The sequence below is a fragment of the Spinacia oleracea genome, chromosome 3, assembly GCF_020520425.1.
Source record: "Spinacia oleracea cultivar Varoflay chromosome 3, BTI_SOV_V1, whole genome shotgun sequence".
Taxonomy (NCBI): domain Eukaryota; kingdom Viridiplantae; phylum Streptophyta; class Magnoliopsida; order Caryophyllales; family Amaranthaceae; genus Spinacia; species Spinacia oleracea.
This window is the reverse complement of record NC_079489.1, coordinates 24,269,630-24,292,243: the sequence shown is the minus strand read 5'-3', so window position 1 is coordinate 24,292,243 and position 22,614 is coordinate 24,269,630. Positions and strand designations below refer to the sequence as shown.

Sequence of the window (22,614 nt, the reverse complement as noted above, 5' to 3'; positions counted from 1 at the left end):
GAAAAGAGTGACAAATTCACACCGTACTCGTTAGCCATTTAACCCTCACTCTTTTGTTACCCAAGTCTCCTAGAAGATGTAACATTCTTTTTAATGCACACTCTTGTGTGAAAAATAACAGACTATCCATCCAAAAAAAAAACGTTACGTGTAACATAAATTGAAACATGCAAAAAGAGATTTATCTATACATAAAATAAGTAACCAATTGCCTATTAGTTCAGCGGTTATTGGGGCTGAACTTGATAGGGAGAACCCCGTGTTCGATCCCCGGCAACAATAATTGGAAGAGGAGTGGAATCTATCCACCCAAAACTCGTCCCGAATCCGGATTACTAAGAGTGAACTGGGTGGTAACACCAAAAAATAAGCAACACAAGGAGCAACTATTTAATACTCCGTATTATACCATTTCTCTATACCTAAAAATAAAATAAAAAACAAAAACAACAATCGCTGCTTCCCAAAATACCAAAAGTAAAATTTCTAACATTCAGAAACTTCTATATCAAACCAAACAAGACCTATATTGCCTGAAATCAGACAGAAATCTCTTTGCCAGGAAGCTGTCATCAATCACTTCAAACGACCCATCATTAACATGCCTAAAGAGAGCTCGAATTCTCAACAAAAACTGTACAGCGTACTCCATAACAAGAACCTTGGTACAATAGACTCTAAAAGAGTGCAGAAGCATACGATATTAAGCAAATTACAGCATCGGAGAACACAATTTGACAAATAAAGAATGAACATATAAATTTGATAGATACATTACTTTGCATACAGCTATAGACATTTTACAATCATAGATACAAATTACAAAATGTAAGTGGCAAGGACCGGAGAGAGCTGTGAATCCAAGATAGAACAAGGAACTCTAGAAGATCACAAACTATTATTAGTGTTGTTTATCTTTATCTCGATAAGCTCGTTAAACGGTTGGCGACAAATTGGGCACTTGTTTGACTGTAGCCTCAGCTCTTTGGCACAATCACTGCACATACACTGAAAAGAGAAGAATAAATTAGTCAAAGAAAAGAACAAAAGATACAACAAGGAAATGACTTGTGACAAAACTTTAGCAAGCTGTAAGATGCATGTTCTACTCTCTAAGATCACATATACTTTTGAAATTGTGTCTCCCTCGGTCCTACACTGCATCACTTCAACTTTGATGTCTTCAAATTGTGGTGACTGGTGAGCTTTCCCTACTCTTTAACAATGTACTAATCCGTACTTCATATGAGCTATAGTTACTATTAACTTAAACAATCAGCTAATTGCAAGTAAAATTATGTTCATTCAGCCGCGACGATTCAACTTTTATATGCACACAAGACAGGGTAATTTCAACTCTAGGCCAAACCTCCAGCTATCTCCTTCCAGGGGAAAATGAGAGAAAAAGACCTAGATACTTTTGTTTTTCTTTTGGATCAAGTGAGGAGAAGGCCCTACCGGACCAGAAATCTGCATGACTTAACCCAGCCTGGAATAGTGGGCAAGGTCCTTTGGGAGTGGGAATCCCCTACCCAAAGTGCCCCCACTAGTGAGCTATGCAAACCTTACCACACTAGGCCAAGACTTGCTTGGTGGATAATCAAAAACTATAGCGGATGTCAGGAAATAATAAATATTCACAAGCTAAACAGTACAATGAGTAACATAATGTTGCATGTATTTACAGGATCTACGAACCAGTTATAATTCATTCACCATTATTGACGCTGAAGCTCATGCTGTGAGGAGTACCTATGCAGCAAACAAGTCCAGCGAGAAAAGGGTGGGTAACAGGGAGGCTATGGCATGATTGGCATCTATTGATTATTCCTTTATTATCTTGTGTGATTGGGCTTAGTTCCCCAAAGGTTAGACCATCCCACGCTTACTTGTCCACCCTTATATGCCTCTAAATTAGTCATTTCATCATACCGTGAACTAAATGAATGCTGAAAGACGATATCTTCCAACCAAAAAATCCTACCCAAGATTTTTAATAAAGCAGAGACCTAGGCTGCCGAAACACATTTTCTTATGCTAGTCTACACAAAATTTGTGTTTAAACATTTTTCCTACGACAATTTAAGAGAACAGCCTTTATTGATCTTAACTCTACTGAAAAAGAATACAGTGAGACACTATTTCAAAGGCCCAAAGGATTCTTTAAGAATTGACTGTCCCATGTCCTCACAGAAACGTTGTTGTCTCCTCCTAAGAAGCATAACAGAAGAGTTTTAAAAGCAACATCATCTCAATAAAGGTAGTCAATATTGCCAAAAGATTAACACAACAAGGGAAACTTGGCAGGCATGAGTAAATACTCGATTAAGATATGCTCAAGTTAAATGCGGAGAAGTAGCAAGAGTAAGCACTCTGTTTATTACAACAACAACAACAAAGCCTCAGTCCCAAAATGATTTGGGGTCGGCTAACATGAATCGACATAGGAGATTGTCAATGTGACCAATCAAACAAGACAGGAACGAGAAGTTAAAAGAATAAACAAGGAAGAGGGGAAAGTGAAAGTAATGAAAGTAAAATAAGAGATAATTAAATAATATATAATACAGAAAAAATATTATAAGGGGTAGTAAAAATATGTGAAGTTTAAAACGAGAAAATTAAAAATAAATACAATAAGTAAGCACTCTGTTTAGCTAAAGTAAAATATAAAATTGTAGATTAGACAAAATGTCCAGCCTCCTACTAAAGGCCAAAATCCAATATAGTATGCTGATTAACAATGAGTATATACGAGTAGATGTACTTCCTCTTTCACACCCTTTTGTAGTAATAATAGGAGTTAAAGTCACGGGCATTGATATTCTAATTGCTAATAGATAAGGCCTTAGTGCATAATTTTAAATTTTGATTTCAAAAAGCTTTTTATGAACTCAATAGACGCTAGGTTTGTGACCAAATCCCCACTCATTATAATGGTTGAAAAGTATGTGGTGAATCCTTGCTGTCAAGAAACATGTAATGCATCCTTTATGGTCTTCCCATTGAGCCTCCTCGTGCGTCTCACTCACCTACTCACTACATCAACTAGTGGAAAGCATTGTCTTTTTCAGAGAAAATATAGAAGCATCAAGAATGCTGAAGTTTATTCCTCCAGAAACAAGCCAAAGTACCCAAACAACCCCAAACCCAAGTAAGAACCCTGTATATAATTCTTTACAAAAGACCACCAATTATGTTGAAAAAAAAGGTAAAAATTTAATCTACAGTAGAGCAAGTCATCAGCAGCCAATGACACAAAAATAAAGGGGGAAAAAAATCAAAACTATAAGGAACAAGAGACAGCACTTATATGAACTACAATTGACCGCATATACCCTATAGTACCAGACAAAAGCAGATGAGAATCCTAATCAAAGAACCATGGGAAGGCATCAAGCAGAGGCTGCAGATAATAGTCACTCAGCAGCTAGTCTGCAGCCATAGAAATCAAATTGTGCAGAATGAGACAACTGAGCAGAAGCATGCACAAAATCAGCAGCAAGTAGGGCAGAGAGAGGAGGTGTCGATGTCAATGCAAATGAGCAGAAGCATAAAAAACCCAAAATTTCAACCCAGATCCTAAGGGGGTGGGGGATCAATAGTGAATTATTTGAGCATCTCATACTCATAAGAGTCATAACACAATCTTCCAATTATCACAAATCTACCAAAAGTAGAAGGGCTCAAGAGTAGATAGGGGGAAAAATGCTTCTGGGAACCCTTCATAGTGACCGAGTTGGTGCAATAAAAGAGATGGATCTCCGAATCATAAGATTCATAGAGAGTTTGTTACTTGGACTACAGTACTTATGTCGGATACACAAAGGTTATTTTATAAAAACTTCCATATTTTGATCCAAAAGGAAGTAGGGTCCAACTGTCATATCCACGAAGGAGATTTAATTCTTTTCAGGTAATAATCTGGTCGATTTTTCCTCCCTCTAGTTGTGTACTTTAATTATCAACCAACATGTGAGATTGCATTATAGAGACTGTCTTTCAAAAAATAAGAATTTAATTTTAAAAAATATTTACATATACTAATACTAAAAGTAAAAAAGGACCTGACAGAACATAAGAATTTGACTTTCAAAATTATTTATATATACTAATACTAAAGCGAAAAGTGGACCTGAGAGAACATAATAATTTGAGTTTTAAAGCTATTTACATATAAATATGAGCTTCATACTTTGAGGGTTGGTTGCAGGACATGAGAACATTTCATTCAATCTGGCACATTCTCTTACAAAATTGAGTTCTAATCTGACACGAGAGGTAAAATGAAGAGCTCAACTAACATATTAGAACCTATATATGAAGATTTCAGTAAACAAAAGTGGAGAAGGCGTTGATGGGGATAAATTACACTTCCTCTATCCCAGATCAGTCTTGACACTTGTCATCTAAAATAGAATTACATCATCACAAATAGTTTTAGGTGATAAGTTGTTGGTTGGTTATTAATTGTATTTTGGTAGAAAATTATATGTGAAAAGAGTTGATAGGGTATTATTTAGTTGAAATAGTATATTTTATTAGAGATACTGAGATAGTGAGGTATATTTTTAATGAATATGAGAAAGTATGAAGCCCTGACTTTTTAGAGTGGAAAAAGATATGTATTATAATAATAGTGGGTCTTTCCCAAAATAGAAGCGTAAAAGTTTTGGAGATATGAAAAAGGATAATCTACGACAGAGGAATATAAATGAGCCAGCTCGGATAGGATTTCCAGGCAATGTTTAGGCAAGGTTGATTAAAGTGTTAAATGGTTAGCAAACCTCTTCAACTAGAATGGAGGGAGACCCAACAAACTACCCAATGATAGAGGAAGCACACATTAGTGCCACTTCACATGAACAAAGGATAAATGCAAAGAGTCAAACTAACGAGTCATACCATTAAGTTTTCAGAAAAGCTAATTAAGCATAACCTGAGAACTCCTGGAGTTGGTACATGTGTTAGGAACCAGATTAACAACTCCTGGAGTTGCACCATAAATAGAAAACGAACTATGACACATTTTATTTTGATATGGAGAAGGAAAATTATGAAGCAACAAGAGACTTACTTTGGTGGGAAAACCAAAGAAAGGTTCATATCAGAAATATATTGAAAAATCAAGAACGCGTACAGCGGGAAACAATTGTTTAAAAAGTGCAAGAGTGTCAAGGGATTTGTCCATTACAGTTGAGTATATCATGGATTTATACCAAGTCATTTCCTCTTTGCAACGGTTATAACCGTGTTGGCTAGGTTCATACAAGATGAGATTTCATGGTGTATGTTTGTAGAAGAAACTTTCTTAGTAGATGATATTACAGCAGCTGTTAGTGATAAGTAAGAATTATAAAGGCAACAGCTTCATGACTGAAGCTCAGTCGTAGTAAAGCTTCATGTGGAAATTCGATGCAGAAAAGGATTCCAATAAAGATATTGCAGAACTAGGAGAAAAGTATCAACCAACATCTTAGGTATTTCATATTTGAGGTCTATTATCCACAAGAATGGAGATATGGACCAACATATTTTGCAAAATCAGGTATGAAAGACTGAAATGAAGAGGAGCGCCTGGAATTTTGCTGTGATTACAATGCGTCTCTATAAGTGAAGGAAAAACTTTATAAGGCAGTTGTTCGAATCTTTGCTATATCGGCCTAAATAATGAGCTTTCAAGAAAGATAATGTTCAAAATGGATGTGTAAAAAATGTGTATTTTGGGGTGGATGTGAGAAGAGACGAATTGCCCAATAAAGGAGTCTGCAGAACAGTGGCAATTGCGAAGATATGATGAAAGAGAACAGACTGTGCCGACCTTTCCAATGTCAGCATCATAATTCATAAGGCACTGGTTCAGAGAATGAAGAGTTCAAATAATGGATACCTGACCTAGATAGAAAGCGTAAAAATGAACATGTAAGTCTTTAAATCCATATTGCACTGGATATGGGTGAGTGCAGAATAAGGATTACAAGTGCAACTCATGGGGATGACATTTGGCCCGTATACCCAACTCCATTCTTTTGGGATTAAGGCAATGAGAATATTTTGTTAGGAAAACGACCCATATAAATTTCCAGAGTGATAGTGAGAAGGACATAATTCGAGACAGAAATAGAATTATAACGGGAATAATTCTCCCAATCAACTTGTCTTCTTAACCAATGCCATAATAAAACAACATTACACACAGAATACTTAGTATTGCATGGAAAACACTCCATGAACCCCCGCCATTTAACTCTCAAACACTCATGCCATTGATGAAAGCTTGCATTTATTACTCACAAAAACATATACTCGCATAGTCGCATCTACATCTTGAGATCTCAATATCTTCCAAAACCTAGCCCTAATTAATTCCATTGATGATACTAGCATCCATGACACATAAAAGTACTTCGAAGTCAAAGAAGAGATCCTTACTAGCTAGTGGTGGTTGTTGTAAATCTACTGAACACTTCTTATAATAAGAGTAAAGTGCTGAATTCCATAACACGACGATAAATAGGATATGTATAAATGGAACGTCTGTCAAAGCTAGACTAAAATCATCCCACAAAATGATGTCACACAAAAGCCAACCATAAATGAGTTAACTCTTACCAGATGCCGACAAGGAAGTACAGCCGTATTCTTGGGCTCAGTCATGCAAATTACACACTCTTTTCCAGGCTCATCATCATTAAAGCCTTCTGAAGATGAATTCCCGATTCCATATATATCACGAAGTTCATAACGAACACCATCAATCCACAGAATCTGCCTCATTGCTTTAACTTGGAAGGTACCTTCATTCTTTTTCTCAATAATAGCTTGAGTGACTTGTACCCTAGGAGAACTTTCAGCTGAAGATTCTCCTGCGGCATTATCTGCTTCATGTGACGAGGAATATACTTCAGCGAATATGACAAGTGGAAAGACATCATCTTCCGACGGCTTCTCAAGACTTTCCAGATCAAAGAATCCCAAGTCGACACCGGTGCCAGTAGCCTGGCGAAATCTCTGTCCTACCCCTTTCTGGAAAGGGACTTTTACTGAGCTGGTTGCCTCAGGATATGCTGGAGTAAATGTACAGGTCTCTTTATCCTCCTTCGCAAAGTAATAGATAGTTACGCTGTCAAAAAGATGTAGTAAACCCCATGATTTAGTTCATAAAGATACTGCAAGATTCATGAGCTACAGAGCGAGCAAGAACCACAAAGTTCACCAACTTGTTACCTCTTTAACAATAATTCGCAAAAAAGAAGTTCAACAAATAAACTACACACTCACTCCCCGAAGCCAAGTATACTGTTACATAAGGAGATAGAAATAATCAACTACCAGGTCATACTACTATCACAAACAAATCACCACACGTTTAAGTACAACAAAAAACAAAGAAAAGAATCATGGCCTTTGTTTAGTCCGATTGCCAAAACAAAACCTAGGTTTGAAAGTAGACAATAAATCTTGTCAATCCTGGAATTTCCAAACAGAGATATCCTGTGAAAGTTGTCCAATCCTTCCCTCACTGGCTCACTAAGATATCCAACATTGTCATCCTCTCCAGCATAGAAAATCTGAAACCTTGTGCCAAGCTTATAGAAACCTCTGTTTTAAAGGGCTTTCTAGCGATGGCCTAGATTATTCTGCTAGGATTTAGGTATTCCAGTAAAAATAAGGTAGACAATCAAAGGGATAAACAAAGTGAAAGGGATTAACAAAGTGAAATTGAATCAGAAAAACCGAGATATGTAGAATGAAGGATCAGACAATTAACTAATTTTGCATTGTGGTAATAAGATTCACTAAGGTTGCATAATTAACAGGTAAATTCTACCTCCACCTTCCCCCCTCCCCCCCACCCCCCACATGACACATGTCGTAGACTATCTTATATGGTCCAAATTAATTTCAATAGTCATACATATTACGGAGTATGACTATCTTAGAATTTTCAAATATCCTCCCGATGGCCAGATGTTGTTAGGTCGATTCCCGTACTTCTTTGACTCACGAATATCCTCACTTCATCAATCAAAAAAGTAAAGATATCAGCTGACACAAACAACCAGCTGAAATTCTCTGAACCATCATTACCTAACTACAGGAACAACTGTCAAAGTATCAAGTTATCAACTCTCTTAAGGATGCTAGGAGTTCTCCATACGCTTACAGGTTGCCTGATGCCAAGTCATACAAATCCAGGAAAAAACCCTGGCTAGCAAAGCAAAAAATTCTTATAAGCAACAGCAAACAGAGATATAAGTCAATTTCCATTCAGAGATTGAGAAGGATTGAACAATTGGCAACAATATTCTAAGTTTCTAACTAGATATATTTTGATATGGCACCCCGCTTCACACAACAAACAAGTTAGTGTTGGAGAATCGTAAACATTTGTCAACCAACACAACCGGAAAAAACCAATTCATGATGGCCATGGAAAAGAGCTCAAGGAAACTTAGATTTTATGAGGAAACTGGGAGTTTACGAGCTCACAGCCACAGAGGAACGAGTGGAAACACCCTATAACATTACCTCTTATACCCTTTACAAAAATCTCGAGAGACATCAAACTACCTGTTTTGGTGGCTGCTACTAGTCAATAGAATTAAGCCTAGAATGCATTCATGCAGATGCTGCAAACAATTGAAGTTCTACCATCAATTACCTATCTAAGCTATTCACCTTCACATCCCAACATCAGCCACTCACATTGCACTTGAGCATTAGGTAATTTTATCTTATCTTAACCAATAACCCTACGTCCCTCTTATAGTCATATTGCACACAATAACTACTAAATATGGCAAATTCGCGATATCACATCCCAAACTCGCTTCGCCTCCTATTTTTTATACCCTATTTTTTATACCCTGAGTACATCTCTACACAATCAAATAAGCAAAATGCCAAAATATAATATCATTATGGCCTGCGTTACACATTCAACTGGATTCAAGAAAACAACCAATATTCTAATCAACAAAAGTTTGACAAATAATCTCCAATCAACCTCAACAAGATTATATAATACACAAATTGAGATAATTATCAACCAAAAAAAAAAAGTAAAACCATAAAAATTAAGGAGAGTAAGATTGACAAACCTGCCATCATAATGCGCATCAAAAACAAAAGAAACCAAGTAATGATCAGGGTAATTCTCATCAACTTCAAGCTTAATAGTATCCTTATGAACATTAACATCATTCTTAACAACTTTAGCACTTTGATGTTCAACATAGGGCAGCGGCACGGGCGACGGCGGAATAGGGTACCTCATCTGATGCCATCCATTTCCATAATTAGCAGGAACATAAGGGAAACTAGGGCGACCCATCATTGGATTAGGGTAATTATAGGAATTAGACCACCCAGAGTAGCAGTAATTTGACTGAATTGGAGGTGGATGTTGTTGTTGATGTTGGTACTGGTAGTGAGTTGTTGGGTATGGAGTAGGGGACACATAACCATAATTGTTTTGCGGCGGTTGCTGCGGCTGAGGTGGTGAAGAGAGAGTGGATGGGTCGGCGATTGCGGTGGAGGAAGACGGTGCGGCTGTGGGGTGGTAGTAGTAGGGTGATGGTGGTGGTTGCTGTTGTTGTTGTTGTTGTTGTGGTGGTGGGGGGTTTTGGTGGTAGTAAGAGGGGTGGTGGTGGTGGTGGTGTTGGTGGAGGGTTTGATTTCTTCTGCCGGAACTAAAGGAAATCCCCATTTTTTCCAATGCAGATCAGAATTGGAGAGATTTGAAAGAATATTTAGGATGAGAACTGGGGAAATTGCCAAATTGGTGAAAGTGAACAAGAAAATGGAAATAGTATTCCATACAAATAAAAGTAAAGTAAAATGGAAAGAGCAATTTTGTTGGGTTTTTTAATTGATTCGATGTAGTTTTGTTTTGTCATTACCGCGTTGATTACGCATTTACTCGCCAGGAGATTAGTCCTCACTTTTACTTTAAGAAATCTTGTGCAACACTACCTTAAAATTGTGGAGCGCTAAAAGCCGCCCCAATATACTCAAAATCGCCCTAATCTTTTACATCAATACCCTTATTTAATTTAAAGTAACTTTTCATTTTTCAACCCTCCCCCTCTTAGGAGAGAGAAACTCCCTTCACCGGCAGTGTAAAAAACGGACCACCACCACACCCTTCACCATCCCCTGTCAGCGGCACCCCTTCGTTCCCCTCGTCGGCGCTGTCCCCCTTTCACCGGCACCCACTTCGTTCCCCCACCCCTCTTCGTTCCATCACCAGCTCGTCCCCCACCCCTCTTCGTTCCACCAGCTCGTCCCCCACCCTCTTCGTTCCCCCACCACCAGCTCGTCCCCCACCCCTCTTCGTTCCACCAGCTCGTCCCCCACCCCTCTTCGTTCCCCCACCACCAGCTCGTCCCCCACCCCTCTTCGTTCCCCCACCCCTCTTCGTTCCACCACACTTCGTTGCCCCCCCCCCCATAAACGCACCACCACTTCGTCCCACCCCTCCTCCGATCCCTCACCCCTCTTCGTTCCACCTCCACGAAGTCCCTCCTTTCGTCGGCGAAGACTGTTGAAGCAGCGGCAGAGATGACGGGTGGAAGACAACCGGCAAAGGGAAGAAAGGAACGGCCATCGAAGAGTTCGAAACAACCGTCGGCGAAGAGAGCAAAACCACCGACGAGGAAAACGCGTGCACAAATTAACGTAAGTCTGATTTCAATTTGTTCATTTTTTTGTTGATTTGTTCAATTTTTTGGTTGATTAGAACTTGTCAGGGGTAGCATCTGTTCTTTCTATTCAATTTTCATATTTTGATTTTGTAATCAAATTCAATTTTGAAAACCGCCGTTGATCTGTTGTGGTAGCATCTGTTCAATTCAATCAAATTCAATTTGTTTAATTTGGAAATTGTGGTTACTGATGTATTTTGGATGATTTGTGTAAATTTTGGATGATTTGGTTAATTTGGATGATTTGGTTAATTTGGATGATTTAGGGGCTTACTGATGTATTCTTTTGATTTGTTGATTTGATTTGAATTCGTATTTGATGTGAATTCGTTTTTTTATTTGTATTCTGATGTAAATTTTATTTGTTGATTTGATGTGAATTCGTGATTGTTGTATGTTAATGTCGATGGATTTGTTGCTGGATTGGTCATGATTTTTCATGTTTGTTGTATATTGGATTATGGGTTTAGAAAACATAGACTAATGCGATTTTAGTCCCGTTCATGGTCTAGACTTATGGGAATTAAGCCCCGTCCATGGTGGGAGCTTTAAACTCGAAAGCCCCTTCCATGGATGGAGCTTAAAATGCATAAGTCTATATTTTTTTTAACAACTCAAATAGATAAGGACTTATGCGATTTAAGCTTCGTCCATGGTGTAGACTTATGCAGATTAAGCTCGAGCCATGGAACGAGCTTAAAATTCATAAGTCCCTTCCATGGATGGAGCTCAAAATGCATAAGTCAATAACTTTTTTAAAAAAACAATAAACCGATATAGACTTATTCGTTTTAGGTTTTTTCTAAATTAAAAAAAATTAACTTTTTTCCATGACGTTGGCCTTAAAATTTATTATAACTCTTTTGTTTATTGTTTATTTTTTTATATAATTTGTATTGTTAATTAGGCATTTTTTATGAATAGTGAAATAATATTCAAAATTGATAGTGTTATTAGGCTCCATTGATGCTAATAAAAAAAATACTTGTTATGAGAATAAGAAAAAGTATACTCATGATTATAAATTATTTTGATGGTAATTAATTATTGATTTTCAAATATATAGCAAAAAGTTGGGGAATCTTCCTCCGTGTATCTCACTAGCGATGTTGACTCTGGTGCTCGACATACTCGAGATCGATGTATTGATGCTTCAGTTAGGAGAGAGAAGCAGGTTGCACGAGTTATGCAACCGGTGCATGAGAGTGAGTCTTCTCGTCCGTTTGATGATGAAGATGTGGATCATGGATTTGAGCAGGAGCTGGAGGCCGAGTTGGATTTGGAGGATGAGGATGTTAATGTGGCTAGGGAGGATGTTAATGTGGCTAGGGATGATGTGGCTAGTGACGATGATTCTGTACCAGATGTTGTTTCGATTATGAAGGGTGAAGGAGGGAAGTTTGTTAGATCTGAGTCGAGCACTGCGAGGATGAGTAAACGACAGAAGCAATTGGCAAACGAGTCTTGGATAGTTAGGTCTCATATCTCGGGTGGCCCGGTTGATGGAAGCGTCATTCCTAGCTTTGGGGGGCATGTCGCCCGACAGATTTGGGATAGGGAAGAGCGAAAGGTGTTGTTGTGCCAGAATAGAAGTCAGGCTTGTTCGACACTTAACTACTGGAGAGAGTCAGAGGAGTCACAAGAGTTGAAGCGACGCGTAGATGCGACTGGATTAGCCCACCTACCATATTGCATGTTTGCACACATCGATATGCCTTTGATTTCTGCGTTCGTTGAACGTTGGCAGCCTGACACGAACACTTTTCACATGCCGTTTGGGGAGATGACTATTATGTTGCATGATGTATGGCATATCCTTCGCATTCCAGTTGATGGGCGATTGATTTCTGCGCAGAGTGACTCCGTGCAGTTAAAGGTTGATATGATTGAGCTACTTGGAGTTAGTGTGGAAGATATGAAGTCTCAGTCTCACTGGCGTGGTGGAGGTGTTGCCATTGATTCCATAGTCGATTGTTGTCGTGATAGTCAGCGCTCCGTTGAGACGAGTGTGGTTGGTTGGATGTTGTTGATGCTTGGTACATCATTGTTTGTTGACAAGAGTGGTAGTAGACTGAGACCAGCGAGCATACTTGAGCTTAAGGATGGTGGTGTAGAGAGTATTGCTGAGTATTCTTGGGGTTCCGCGACCCTATGCTATCTTTATCGCCATCTTGGGGTGGCTAGTCGCGGTGGAGCTCAGGGCATCGCCGGATGTTTGACGCTTCTGCAAGCATGGATATATGAGTATTTCCCTACTTTTCGGCCACACACTTCTCGACTTACATGTGAGCCTGGTAGAGCTCGTGCCGTCATGTGGAGCATCAGAAATGAGGGCAAGAGTTTAGTTCGATTACAGTCATTTCGTAGGTCCATAGATCGGTTGACATCTGCAGAGGTAAATAATTTATTTTCATATGTATTACGTTTGCAACTAATTGCAATATAACTTCTGATTTTGATTTTCAATTAATATTGTAACTATAGGTGACTTGGTTGCCTTACGGTCCTGATCCTGCATCGACTGTTCCGAGGACTACATTTTGTGGTTGGCTTCGATATCGTGATATTATTGAGCCATATACGCCGGACCGTGTTTTATGTCAGTTAGGGTATGTCCAGGTCATTCCATCCCCTATTTTGACACCAGAGTTTGCATATAGGCCGATAGAGAGCCATTACCTTAGGAAAAGCCCGCCAAATTTTTCCGCATGGGGTAACCATGTACCATTCAAATACTCAATTACCTTAGGAAAAGCCCGCCAGGAATCCTGCATGTTCAACACAGCTAGATCATACTCAACACTAGTTGGAGCCTCCATTATTCTCTTCCATTTTCCATTCTTGAATCTCTCACCCATGATTTTATTTCCACATATATTCCCCACAGCCGCCTCTACATCCTTGTTGATATGCCATGAACAAAGTAAGTGTTTGGAGCGAGGAAAGATTTCGCGAATAGGTCTCATAAGACCTAACTCACGATCTGTCACAATTGCTGTTGGATGTACCTCATTACCAAGCAACAACCTTAGTTTATCTAACACCCACCCGTAGCTTTCAGCAGTCTCGTCCTTCATGAATGCATATGCAATGAGAAAATTCTTGTTACACGGTGTAACCCCACAAATTTCAAGGAATGGCATCTTGTATATATTCGTCTTGTACGTAGAATCCATGCCAATGACCCATGGATATGTGCGTAACAATTTCCGATGTAGGGTGTGCCATGAATGCGTGTGTCACGACATGAGCCTCCTCCCTAATGTAGTGCAAGTAATCACTCTCTTTAGCAAGATGAAGAAATTGACTTATACTATCTCTTCCTTCTGCATCATTCCTCCTCATCCGATCTCTAAAATTGTAGATGTGTCTTCTATTGGGGTTCTCCTCAGGGAATTGTTCTTGGACAGCCGCCAATATGACATTTGGCCTTGCTTGAGCGGAAGACATATCACGAACAAGCTGCTTTGCGCCTAGACTAAGGCCGCTCATCTGCCGATTGCCCTCTCGATATGTAATTAATTCATGGTTGTGAATACCATGTTGTTCAGGACCCAAAACAATATTCCAACCTTCACCATCTTTGCATGGTGCCACCTTAATAAAAAACTTGCAACCACATGCTTGAGTTTTCGTGTTTGGTCGTTCCGCAGTTTCCAAATTTCTTCCTTTGCCTCTATTTCTTTCACCGCGGTTACATCTCAAGTACATTTCTCCTCGTTTCCATGAGGACTTCACAAGCTTAAAACCATTGCTAATAGCAATGTTTCTAGCCCACTCAACAGCAGCATCATCACTCGAAAATATTTCAGAAGTTACGAATTTTGGATTATAATTAATACCACCGCTTCCAAAATCTAGTAACGGAACCTGCCCATTTTAAAAAAAAAATCTTTAAACAAAGTAATTTTTACAATCAATATATAAGAAAAATACTAATTTTATTTTTATGACACAAACTTATGCAGTTTAAGCTTATACCATGGTAAGGACTTATGCATTTTAAGTTCAAACCATGGTGTAGACTTATGCAGTTTAAGCTCCTGCCATGGTATGAGCTTAAAACGCATAAGTCTGTCCCATGGTACAAACTTAAAATGCATAAGTTTGTACCATGGTCGGAGCTAGAATTGCATAAGTTTATGAATTGTTTTAAGTACACAAAAATTTTAAAAAAAATCTTGTGAATTAACAGACTTATGTATCGTAAGCCCACACCATGGTGTAGACTTATGCATTGTAAGCCCCAGCCATGGTACGAGCTTAAAATTCATAAGTCTGTACCATGGTACAAACTTAAAATGCATAAGTCACTAATGTTTTTTTCGGAAAAATTTAACCAAATTAAACAACAAATAAAAAACTTAAAATTTAACGGACTTATGAATTTCTAGTTCCATCCATGGTATAGACTTATGAAGTTTTAGCTCCGTCCATGGTTGGAGCTAGAATTGCATAAGTCTGTACCATAGTTGGAGCTAGAATTGCATAAGTCTGTACCATGGTACAGACTTAAAACTCATAAGTCTGTACCATGGTCGGAGCTAGAATTGCATAAGACCAATAAATTTTTTTCCGGAAAAAAAAAATACCTCTTGTGAATTTGAATTTACTCCGGTAGCCTTGGCCATGTAAAATTTGTTTCGCATTGTGGTGGTCGGCGTGGTGTTGGAAGTGGGTTCCGGCGGCGGTGCTCCGGGCTGCAGTCACCGGCGGTGGTGCTCCGGCAGGAGGTGGTGCTCCGGCGGCGGCGACGGTGCTCCGGTGGCGGCGCTCCGGCAGAGGTGGTCCGGCGGTGGTGCTCCGGCAATGATGTGGGGGAAGCGGTAAAAAAAGAAATCGTAATGGTAAATGTTAAAAATAAAGGGGTAAATAAAGAGGGTTATATAGGTAAAATATTAGGGCGGTTTTGAGTAATGTGGGGCGGTAAATAGTAAGCCCCTTAAAATTTGGACGCTTTGTGAATTATTACCTTATAAAAAAGTATTTTAATTTTGCTATCTTATAAATTTGTTTAGTTTGAGTAACACTATCTCATAACAATTTCTGTCAAATTCCTCCGTTTGTGGGCCCCACCTCCAACGGCTATATTCAACTGTTTAACTCCCTTTTCCCCTTATTTAAACTTCCTGTAAAGCTTTATCAACCACATTCAACCATTTTTCGAAAAAAATCAAGAAATATGGGTAATTTTTTTTGTCAAAGCAAGATTCGCAATTTGGTTGAGGAATCGAGTAACCAAAAGGTGAGTGCATTAATTTCGTTCTTGTTCTTCAATTTCTGGGTTTATTTTTTCAATTTAGGGTTTTTGTTCTTGTTGAATTTTATTAAACTATAAAATACGGGCATAAAATTCAAGGTTAATGCAATGGAAAATGTAAAAGTGTCACGCGTGAGTTGAAATTGCATGTAATGGGTAACGTGAAATATAAATACATTACACTATAAGTACCAAATCACTCGCACGATCTCGGATGAACTACTTGGAAGCAAAAACCATAAGGAGTACTCCGTATTGCGCAGACAAGAATTACAAGTACACAAAAATCCTAAATTTTCTTTTGGATTAGTAACCTCCAAACCACCACCAACAAAAAACTATTTTTAACAAAAATCTAAACAAACACACAAAAAAGTGGTCACAGTCAAGGGAAAACGCACCAACTATCAGTAGCTTAGTACAAAACACTGAAGTAGAAAATCTAAGAATTTACATGAATGTGACCAACAGTTTTGTGTATTGTCATTGCGGATTTATTTTGTGTACTTGTCATTGCGGATTTATTTTTAGGACCAACAGTTTCCCATTCATACCCATACATGACAACTTTCCTGCAGCCATGCCAAAAAATTGTTCTCCAAGCTTGAGTAACTCATCAAGCATTCGGTCCATGATAAAGCTCAAAAACTCTTGAGCATCTTTCTGTCTGCATGGAAATTTGGAAATGGCTCTTTAAAATAGTGTTTTCAGCTTCTTGAAACCATTATTATCACTAAGAAATTTGAAAATGGCTCTTTAAAATAATGTTGCTAGCTAATTGAAACCATAATCATCACTAAGAAAATTCTCAACGGGAGACAACAAGTTAACAAACAAAGACTCATTTCCAAGCCCAAAAAGGGAAGAAATGATTTCGCATAACTAACCTATTAGAGCTTACATTCCTTGAATCTAATCAACAGGCTAAGATGCAAACACGAAAGGGATGGTTATGTTTTTCAATAACTGATTTCCAAAAAAAAAAAGCTGCTAAATAGGCTCTGGAAAAGATGCATGCAACTATGGGAATGGATTAGCCACGTAAAGGTGGATTTAACATTGGTTGGGGGGATAAGTAGAAGGAAACATCTATAAACCATATTGAACTCTGAATACCTTTTTTTGTACAAACAAAAACCAATCAAAAGGGGCGGTTCAAATGGCTCTATGCCTTGCAATGTTCATACTTGTCATTTTAAGATACATGGTAATCCAATACACATAAAGACACTTGAATTTAGGCCAAAGGAGTGGAAATAACACAATTCTCACAATCTCATTATCTAGCTGATACTTTGAACAACTCCTGCCACCAGCAAAGGAGTATATTGGATAACCATAAACAGATTCAGAGTATCTTTAATAAAAACTTTCAAGTAGTGTAAAAGACGACGAAACGAAATATTATACTTTATAGTCCACAAGCCTATGATATATATTATACGTATGTTGGATTGTCTTCTGACTTTCTGAACTACATCTAATGTACTTCTCTTAATTAGAGGAAATAAGAGTTCTGTATGATTCACAAGCCAATGATTCCTTCAATCACTGAGGTATTTTCACCACTCTTGAATCTTTATTTCACTATATCGCAAAACAAACACAAGAACTAACAAGGAAATTCACTTATCTGTTGTGATTTGTTAGCATCCTACCATCCAATTCCCATTTTTCTGTTAGCTAACACATAAAATGACACAAATGTTTAATTATTTCGAAGAATAAACAATAGTTAAGAAAGACAAGTTCACAATTTTGTCATGTTAAAAAATGAAATAGTTGGAATAAGGTGGTAAACTCCTCAGTCCTAAGTCTCCTAACAGAATGTAATGTATGGGTCTCTGAATGAAAGACAATAGGTAAGGGTGGTTACATGAAAGAGAGAAAAATAAGGGTTGGTTTTTAGGCCAAAATAGAAAAAGGGACAAACAAACAAAAAAGCCACTAATTATTCTCAAATCGCAATCATGTTTAGCTATCAGCAAACTGATCCCATTTTCGATGATATTCAGATAGATGAAGCATTTGTCCTAGCATAGAAGACATCTAGATAGATGAATTTCAGTTGAAGAAAGGGATATACTCACTGCCACAAGCCCAAATGGATGCTGTCTCCATGGAAGCTATTGATTGGTGGTCTATGTATGGATCACAAACTCTCGAATTGGCAGAGGTGGCTAAGAAGGTGTTAGCTCAACCCATTAGTAGCTCTTTGGCAGAGAGGGCTTGAAGTACATCCGGGCTTGTTCATAGCTTGAAAAGAAACAGATTAAATTGTTCAACGACAGATAAGTTAGTTTACATCCATTCTAATCTTCGTCTTTTGTCTAGGTCCTCTGAAAGTTACAAGCAAGGTCCCTCTAGAAAATGGGATATTGATCCTGAAAATTCTTGTCTTGAAGACTCACCTGCAGAATTAGAAGACATGAGATGGGCTGGATTGGATTCAAATGTTGAAGATGAAGAGGATCTCACGATAATAGATAACCCATATAAAAGAATAAAGGTGGAAGCAAGTGAAATAAAAAAGTCAGAAGGCAAAGGGGAAGGGGAAGAAACAGATGCAGTAGTGTGAGGGGGTCGAAAAAGCACGAGGCTAATGCGTGACCTCGTCCCTCTTGGGTGTGACGCTTCTTTTTGTCAAATCAAGTGTAATTGGATTTCCTGTGAGTTTACACCCAATTGACTAGTAATATAGGAGTCTCCATTCAGTTTTTAACGACAATGAGAAAAACTGACAAAACCCGGTTATCGTGACATAAAGGGAGTGCAATTATGTTTGACCACGACGGCCGTAGGTTCCCTTGTGATCCCTGGTGGTGGGAATCGCTCAACGTACACCCGCAGGGTAGAGATTGAGGGTTCGGGGGACTATAACTATCGAGAGGAGTACTCGCTCTTCGATAACTCCAGAGGCAGGATATCCTTACTAGCTCAGCATAAATAATTGAAGGGACATGTGTTAACTATTAAACTAATCTGAGTTGATTTTAATAATATGCAACATATAGTACTAGATCGAGCGCGATTATCTGATTTTGATTGTTTTAAGGGACCTAGCATGATAATCCATTTTCCCAAAAATATCATATTTATTAAGCGTGATCGAACAATCAGATTTTAGTTAGTTTAACAGTTCATAAAAGGGCGAGGAAAGCAATTAAACCATGGAAAAGGGACACATTACGGCGCACCCTTGAGAGGTGCGTCACGGTTCTCAGAAAACTAACCACTTTGACTTTGCTATTTCTCCTTTTATTTAACGAATCTCAAATTATGGGACGGGATACGTTCTGTTCAATTTATGGATCGATTGCGACAGAACGCGTGATCAGTTTTGCAGCGTGAGGCTTAGGCTTAGGGGTTTAGAGTCAATACTCAGAATATAATTGTGTGTTGTGTCCTTTTCACGTCGAACTTAAGGCCCTATTTATAGAAAAGAGTTCGTCGAAAGATAGAATTGCAGAACTCTAATCCACGGGGAATTAGGAAAAAACACGTACCAGGTATTTTCAGCGCCCAGGCCTGGGCGCCGAAGATTTCGGCGCCCAGAGCCAGGCGTTGAAAATAGGGTCTGGGCTGTTTTCCTTAGTCAGATTCGGATTCCTAGAATCCGGAGTATTTGAGATTCAATTGAGTCCTTTAGTGCGTATTAACCTTGTGACGGGATGCGTCTGGGCCCGTTACGAACTCTAGGCTCATTAGGTTTTAATTAATACGTGACTCTTACTTTCGAATCATATTAGGAATAGGATTCTCTCGCAATTTCTATCTCATTTAGGATTTATGTTGGAGTGCAACACCTAATTGTGACAGGTTTCTATCTTTTATGACTTGCCACTTTTAACAACTACCTATTACGGCAGTTACTATTTTTAACAGGTTTCCATAAATAGCAGGTTTCGGGTGAAATGAAAAGGGGTAATGAGATTTGTTATTTTATAGGAGATGCGTTGTCAAGTGAAGATTTACGTTTTCATCATCGAACCTTCCCTTTCGGGAATGGGGACAAAAGTAGGTGTCTACAGTTAGCCCCCACTTTGACTGAGTTTTGGAATAAGACGATGGTCAAAGTACTAGACGGAGTGCGCCACACAAGCCATGGTGACCTGTTTTTGCGAGGGTCTCACGAGCCCCCGAGTGATAACATTTGACTTAAGGGTCATCACTTGGAGTGTCGACATATTCCTCACGTGTCACTGGGATTTGTCAACGGATAGTATAGAAACTTCCTCACTTTGTCATTGGAAGGATCTAAAGAAGTGTAGAAACTCCCTCACTTTGTCATTGGGAGTAGCTACAGATGTTTTCGAAATCAAAGCTATAAAGTGTAATTGAGCCTGGCCAAGCCCAACCACGAGGTAAAAATGTTTTTAAAGGTTCTCATTTTCAAGGCTAGCTAAACGAGAAAACCCCCTTGTTTTTATGGGACGTAAAACGAAGGAAAATCCAGCACATCGTTCTTTTTTGGAAAAACGGAAAACCAATCCTTTAATTTTTGGAAAAAGGGAAAACCGATCACATCGTTCTTTTTTGGAAAAACGGAAAACCAATCCTTTAATTTTTGGAAAAAGGGAAAACCGATCCTTTAATTTTTGGAAAAAGGGAAAACCGATCCTTTAATTTTTGGAAAAAGGGAAAACCGATAAAGGTTATCGCTGCAGCGACTAAGGACCTGCGCGGTTAGTGACGCAGACCCTGCCGGCTAAAGATGGCGAGCCTATCCGCTAAGGGTGGACACCCCGTCCGATAGAAGTGGACGAATCTGTTTTTGAAATTTGAAGATAAGGACCTACGCGGTTTGTGACGTAGACCCCGTCGGCTGAAGATGGCGAGCCTGTTTCATTTTGAATTTTGAAAATTTTTATTTTTGGAAAACTGAGGATCTGCGCGGCTAGTGACGCAGACCCTGAAGGAAATAATTCCCTTGGTCCAAGTATGCATTCAATGTTAAGTCTAATAAATGCGGTTCAGTATTAATTAACAAGTTAATAATTCAGTGAGATCAAGTGAGCTGAATGCCTAGCTAGAGGCCGCTTCAGTTCAAGTGGAATTAATGATATTAATCCACAGCTTACTCTTGACTGAACCCGTAGGGTCACACAAATAGTACGTAAACGGATCAAGTATTTAATGGCATTAAATACTCCATCTATGGATATTCAGAATCGACGGATCTTGGTTTCAGTGGGAGCTGAGATCGTCACAGGCAAGAAATGAATACTCCGGAAACGATGATATTGCCGGAAACGGAAATATGGATCGTATCGGAAATATAAATATTATCCAAGTCGTAGATGTTGCCGGAAACGGAAACATGGTACGTATCGGAAAATATTATCGGAAATGGAAATATTGCCGGAATCGGAAATATTGCCGGAAACGGAAATATTGTCAAAATCGGAAATATTATCGGAATCGGAAAATAATTCCGGAAACGGAAATATTAAATATTTGTTCGAAACGGAAATTGATTCCGGAATCGGAAATGTTGAATATTGTTCGTATCGGAAATGAATTCCGGAATCGGGAAATTAATCGGAAGCGTATCGTACGAATTAGCATCGGACGAGGCCTGCCAGACGAAGGCCCAGCACGAAGCCGGGCCATCGCCCAGCAAGCCAGCGCGCCACAAACGCACCAGCCAAGGCTGCGCCAGGCCCACCGCAAGGCAGGCCCAGCGCGCGCCAAGGCTGCGGCAGCGTGTGGGCTTGCGGCAGAGGGCTGCGAGCTCGAGGGCTGCGCGCGCGCGCGCATGGCGCCCCTCGTGGGCTGCTGTGCGTGCGTGTGTGTTTGTGTGCTACTCGAATCCTAAAGCTGCCGGGATTTGTCATATGATTAATCTAATCCTAAAAGATTTAGTTTATTTAATTAGAGTCCTAGTAGGATTATAATTAAATAAATTAGTATCCTAATAGGATTCCAAATCCTTTTCCATAACTCTATAAATAGGTGCATAGGGTCTCATATTTACAACGAGCATTCAAGTATTCAAAGTGAGTTTTTGAGAGCAAAATTCTATTACACAATTGCCTATAAAAGTGCCGAAAATAATAGTACCTCAAGGGCGATTCTAGTTGGTCAATCTTAAGGCGGATCCGGACGTGCTGTGGACTATCTACGGAGGGACGACACTTGGAGTCCTAAAGACTTGTTCTTGTTCGGTTCGGGCGAAGCTAGGGAAGGCACGCAACCAAGAGTATGCATCTGAACTATGCTAAATGATTATGTGTAAATAATATGTTTTCCTGGCTTTATGGTTTTTCCGCATGATTTATGAATTGTCATATGTATCATAACCTAACAGTGGTATCACGAGCCTCTTATTATTTTTATAATCTAAATTGCATGAACATGGTTAAATATTACAAATTTGCAAGAATTAAAAGGGGTGATTAATTTTCGTAATTGTTAATTATTTGCAAATTGCGTTTATTTAATTATACGTACGCAGTTTTTCGGCAGTTTCTTCGTTACTCATCCAAATCGAGTGATTTTTGTGTCAATTCCGCATGTAAAAGGCATTCTAAAATTTTCTGCCGAACCCAGAATTCTCAAATTCGAAGCCTAACTATGACTTTTCGGAGGTTTTAGTTTTTCGAATGCAAAATTTCGTAAATTTAAGATGTTAAATTAAATATT

General features: G+C 38.9%; 2 protein-coding genes across 2 annotated transcripts; both read right to left on the bottom strand.

Annotated features, from left to right (window-relative positions):
* Positions 1–574: 574 nt before the first annotated feature.
* On the bottom strand, positions 575–9,843 carry LOC110791188 (probable E3 ubiquitin-protein ligase LUL3). The gene is made up of 3 exons (XM_021995938.2): positions 9,105–9,843; positions 6,613–7,123; positions 575–1,008 (listed from the first exon to the last, which is right to left on the bottom strand). The coding sequence occupies exons 1-3, from the start codon at positions 9,710–9,712 to the stop codon at positions 889–891; spliced, it is 1,239 nt and encodes a 412-aa protein (XP_021851630.2). The 5' UTR covers positions 9,713–9,843; the 3' UTR covers positions 575–888.
* Positions 9,844–13,838: 3,995 nt separating this feature from the next.
* On the bottom strand, positions 13,839–15,358 carry LOC110791179 (uncharacterized). Its single transcript, XM_021995927.2, has 3 exons — positions 15,302–15,358; positions 15,177–15,203; positions 13,839–14,579 (listed from the first exon to the last, which is right to left on the bottom strand). Exons 1-3 carry the CDS (start codon positions 15,356–15,358, stop codon positions 13,839–13,841), a joined length of 825 nt encoding a protein of 274 aa, XP_021851619.2.
* Positions 15,359–22,614: the final 7,256 nt, after the last annotated feature.

Coding starts and splice junctions, on each gene's coding strand:
- LOC110791188 (XM_021995938.2), bottom strand. CDS start 9,712: ATGGGGATTTCCTTTAGTTCCGGCAGAAGAAATCAAACCCTCCACCAA. Junction 7,124..9,104: donor GATGCGCATTATGATGGCAG/GTTTGTCAATCT, acceptor TCTTTTTGACAG/CGTAACTATCTATTACTTTG. Junction 1,009..6,612: donor TACTTCCTTGTCGGCATCTG/GTAAGAGTTAAC, acceptor TTCTCTTTTCAG/TGTATGTGCAGTGATTGTGC.
- LOC110791179 (XM_021995927.2), bottom strand. CDS start 15,358: ATGCGAAACAAATTTTACATGGCCAAGGCTACCGGAGTAAATTCAAAT. Junction 15,204..15,301: donor TAAATTCAAATTCACAAGAG/GTATTTTTTTTT, acceptor ACCATGGTACAG/ACTTATGCAATTCTAGCTCC. Junction 14,580..15,176: donor CAATTCTAGCTCCAACTATG/GTACAGACTTAT, acceptor TAAAATGGGCAG/GTTCCGTTACTAGATTTTGG.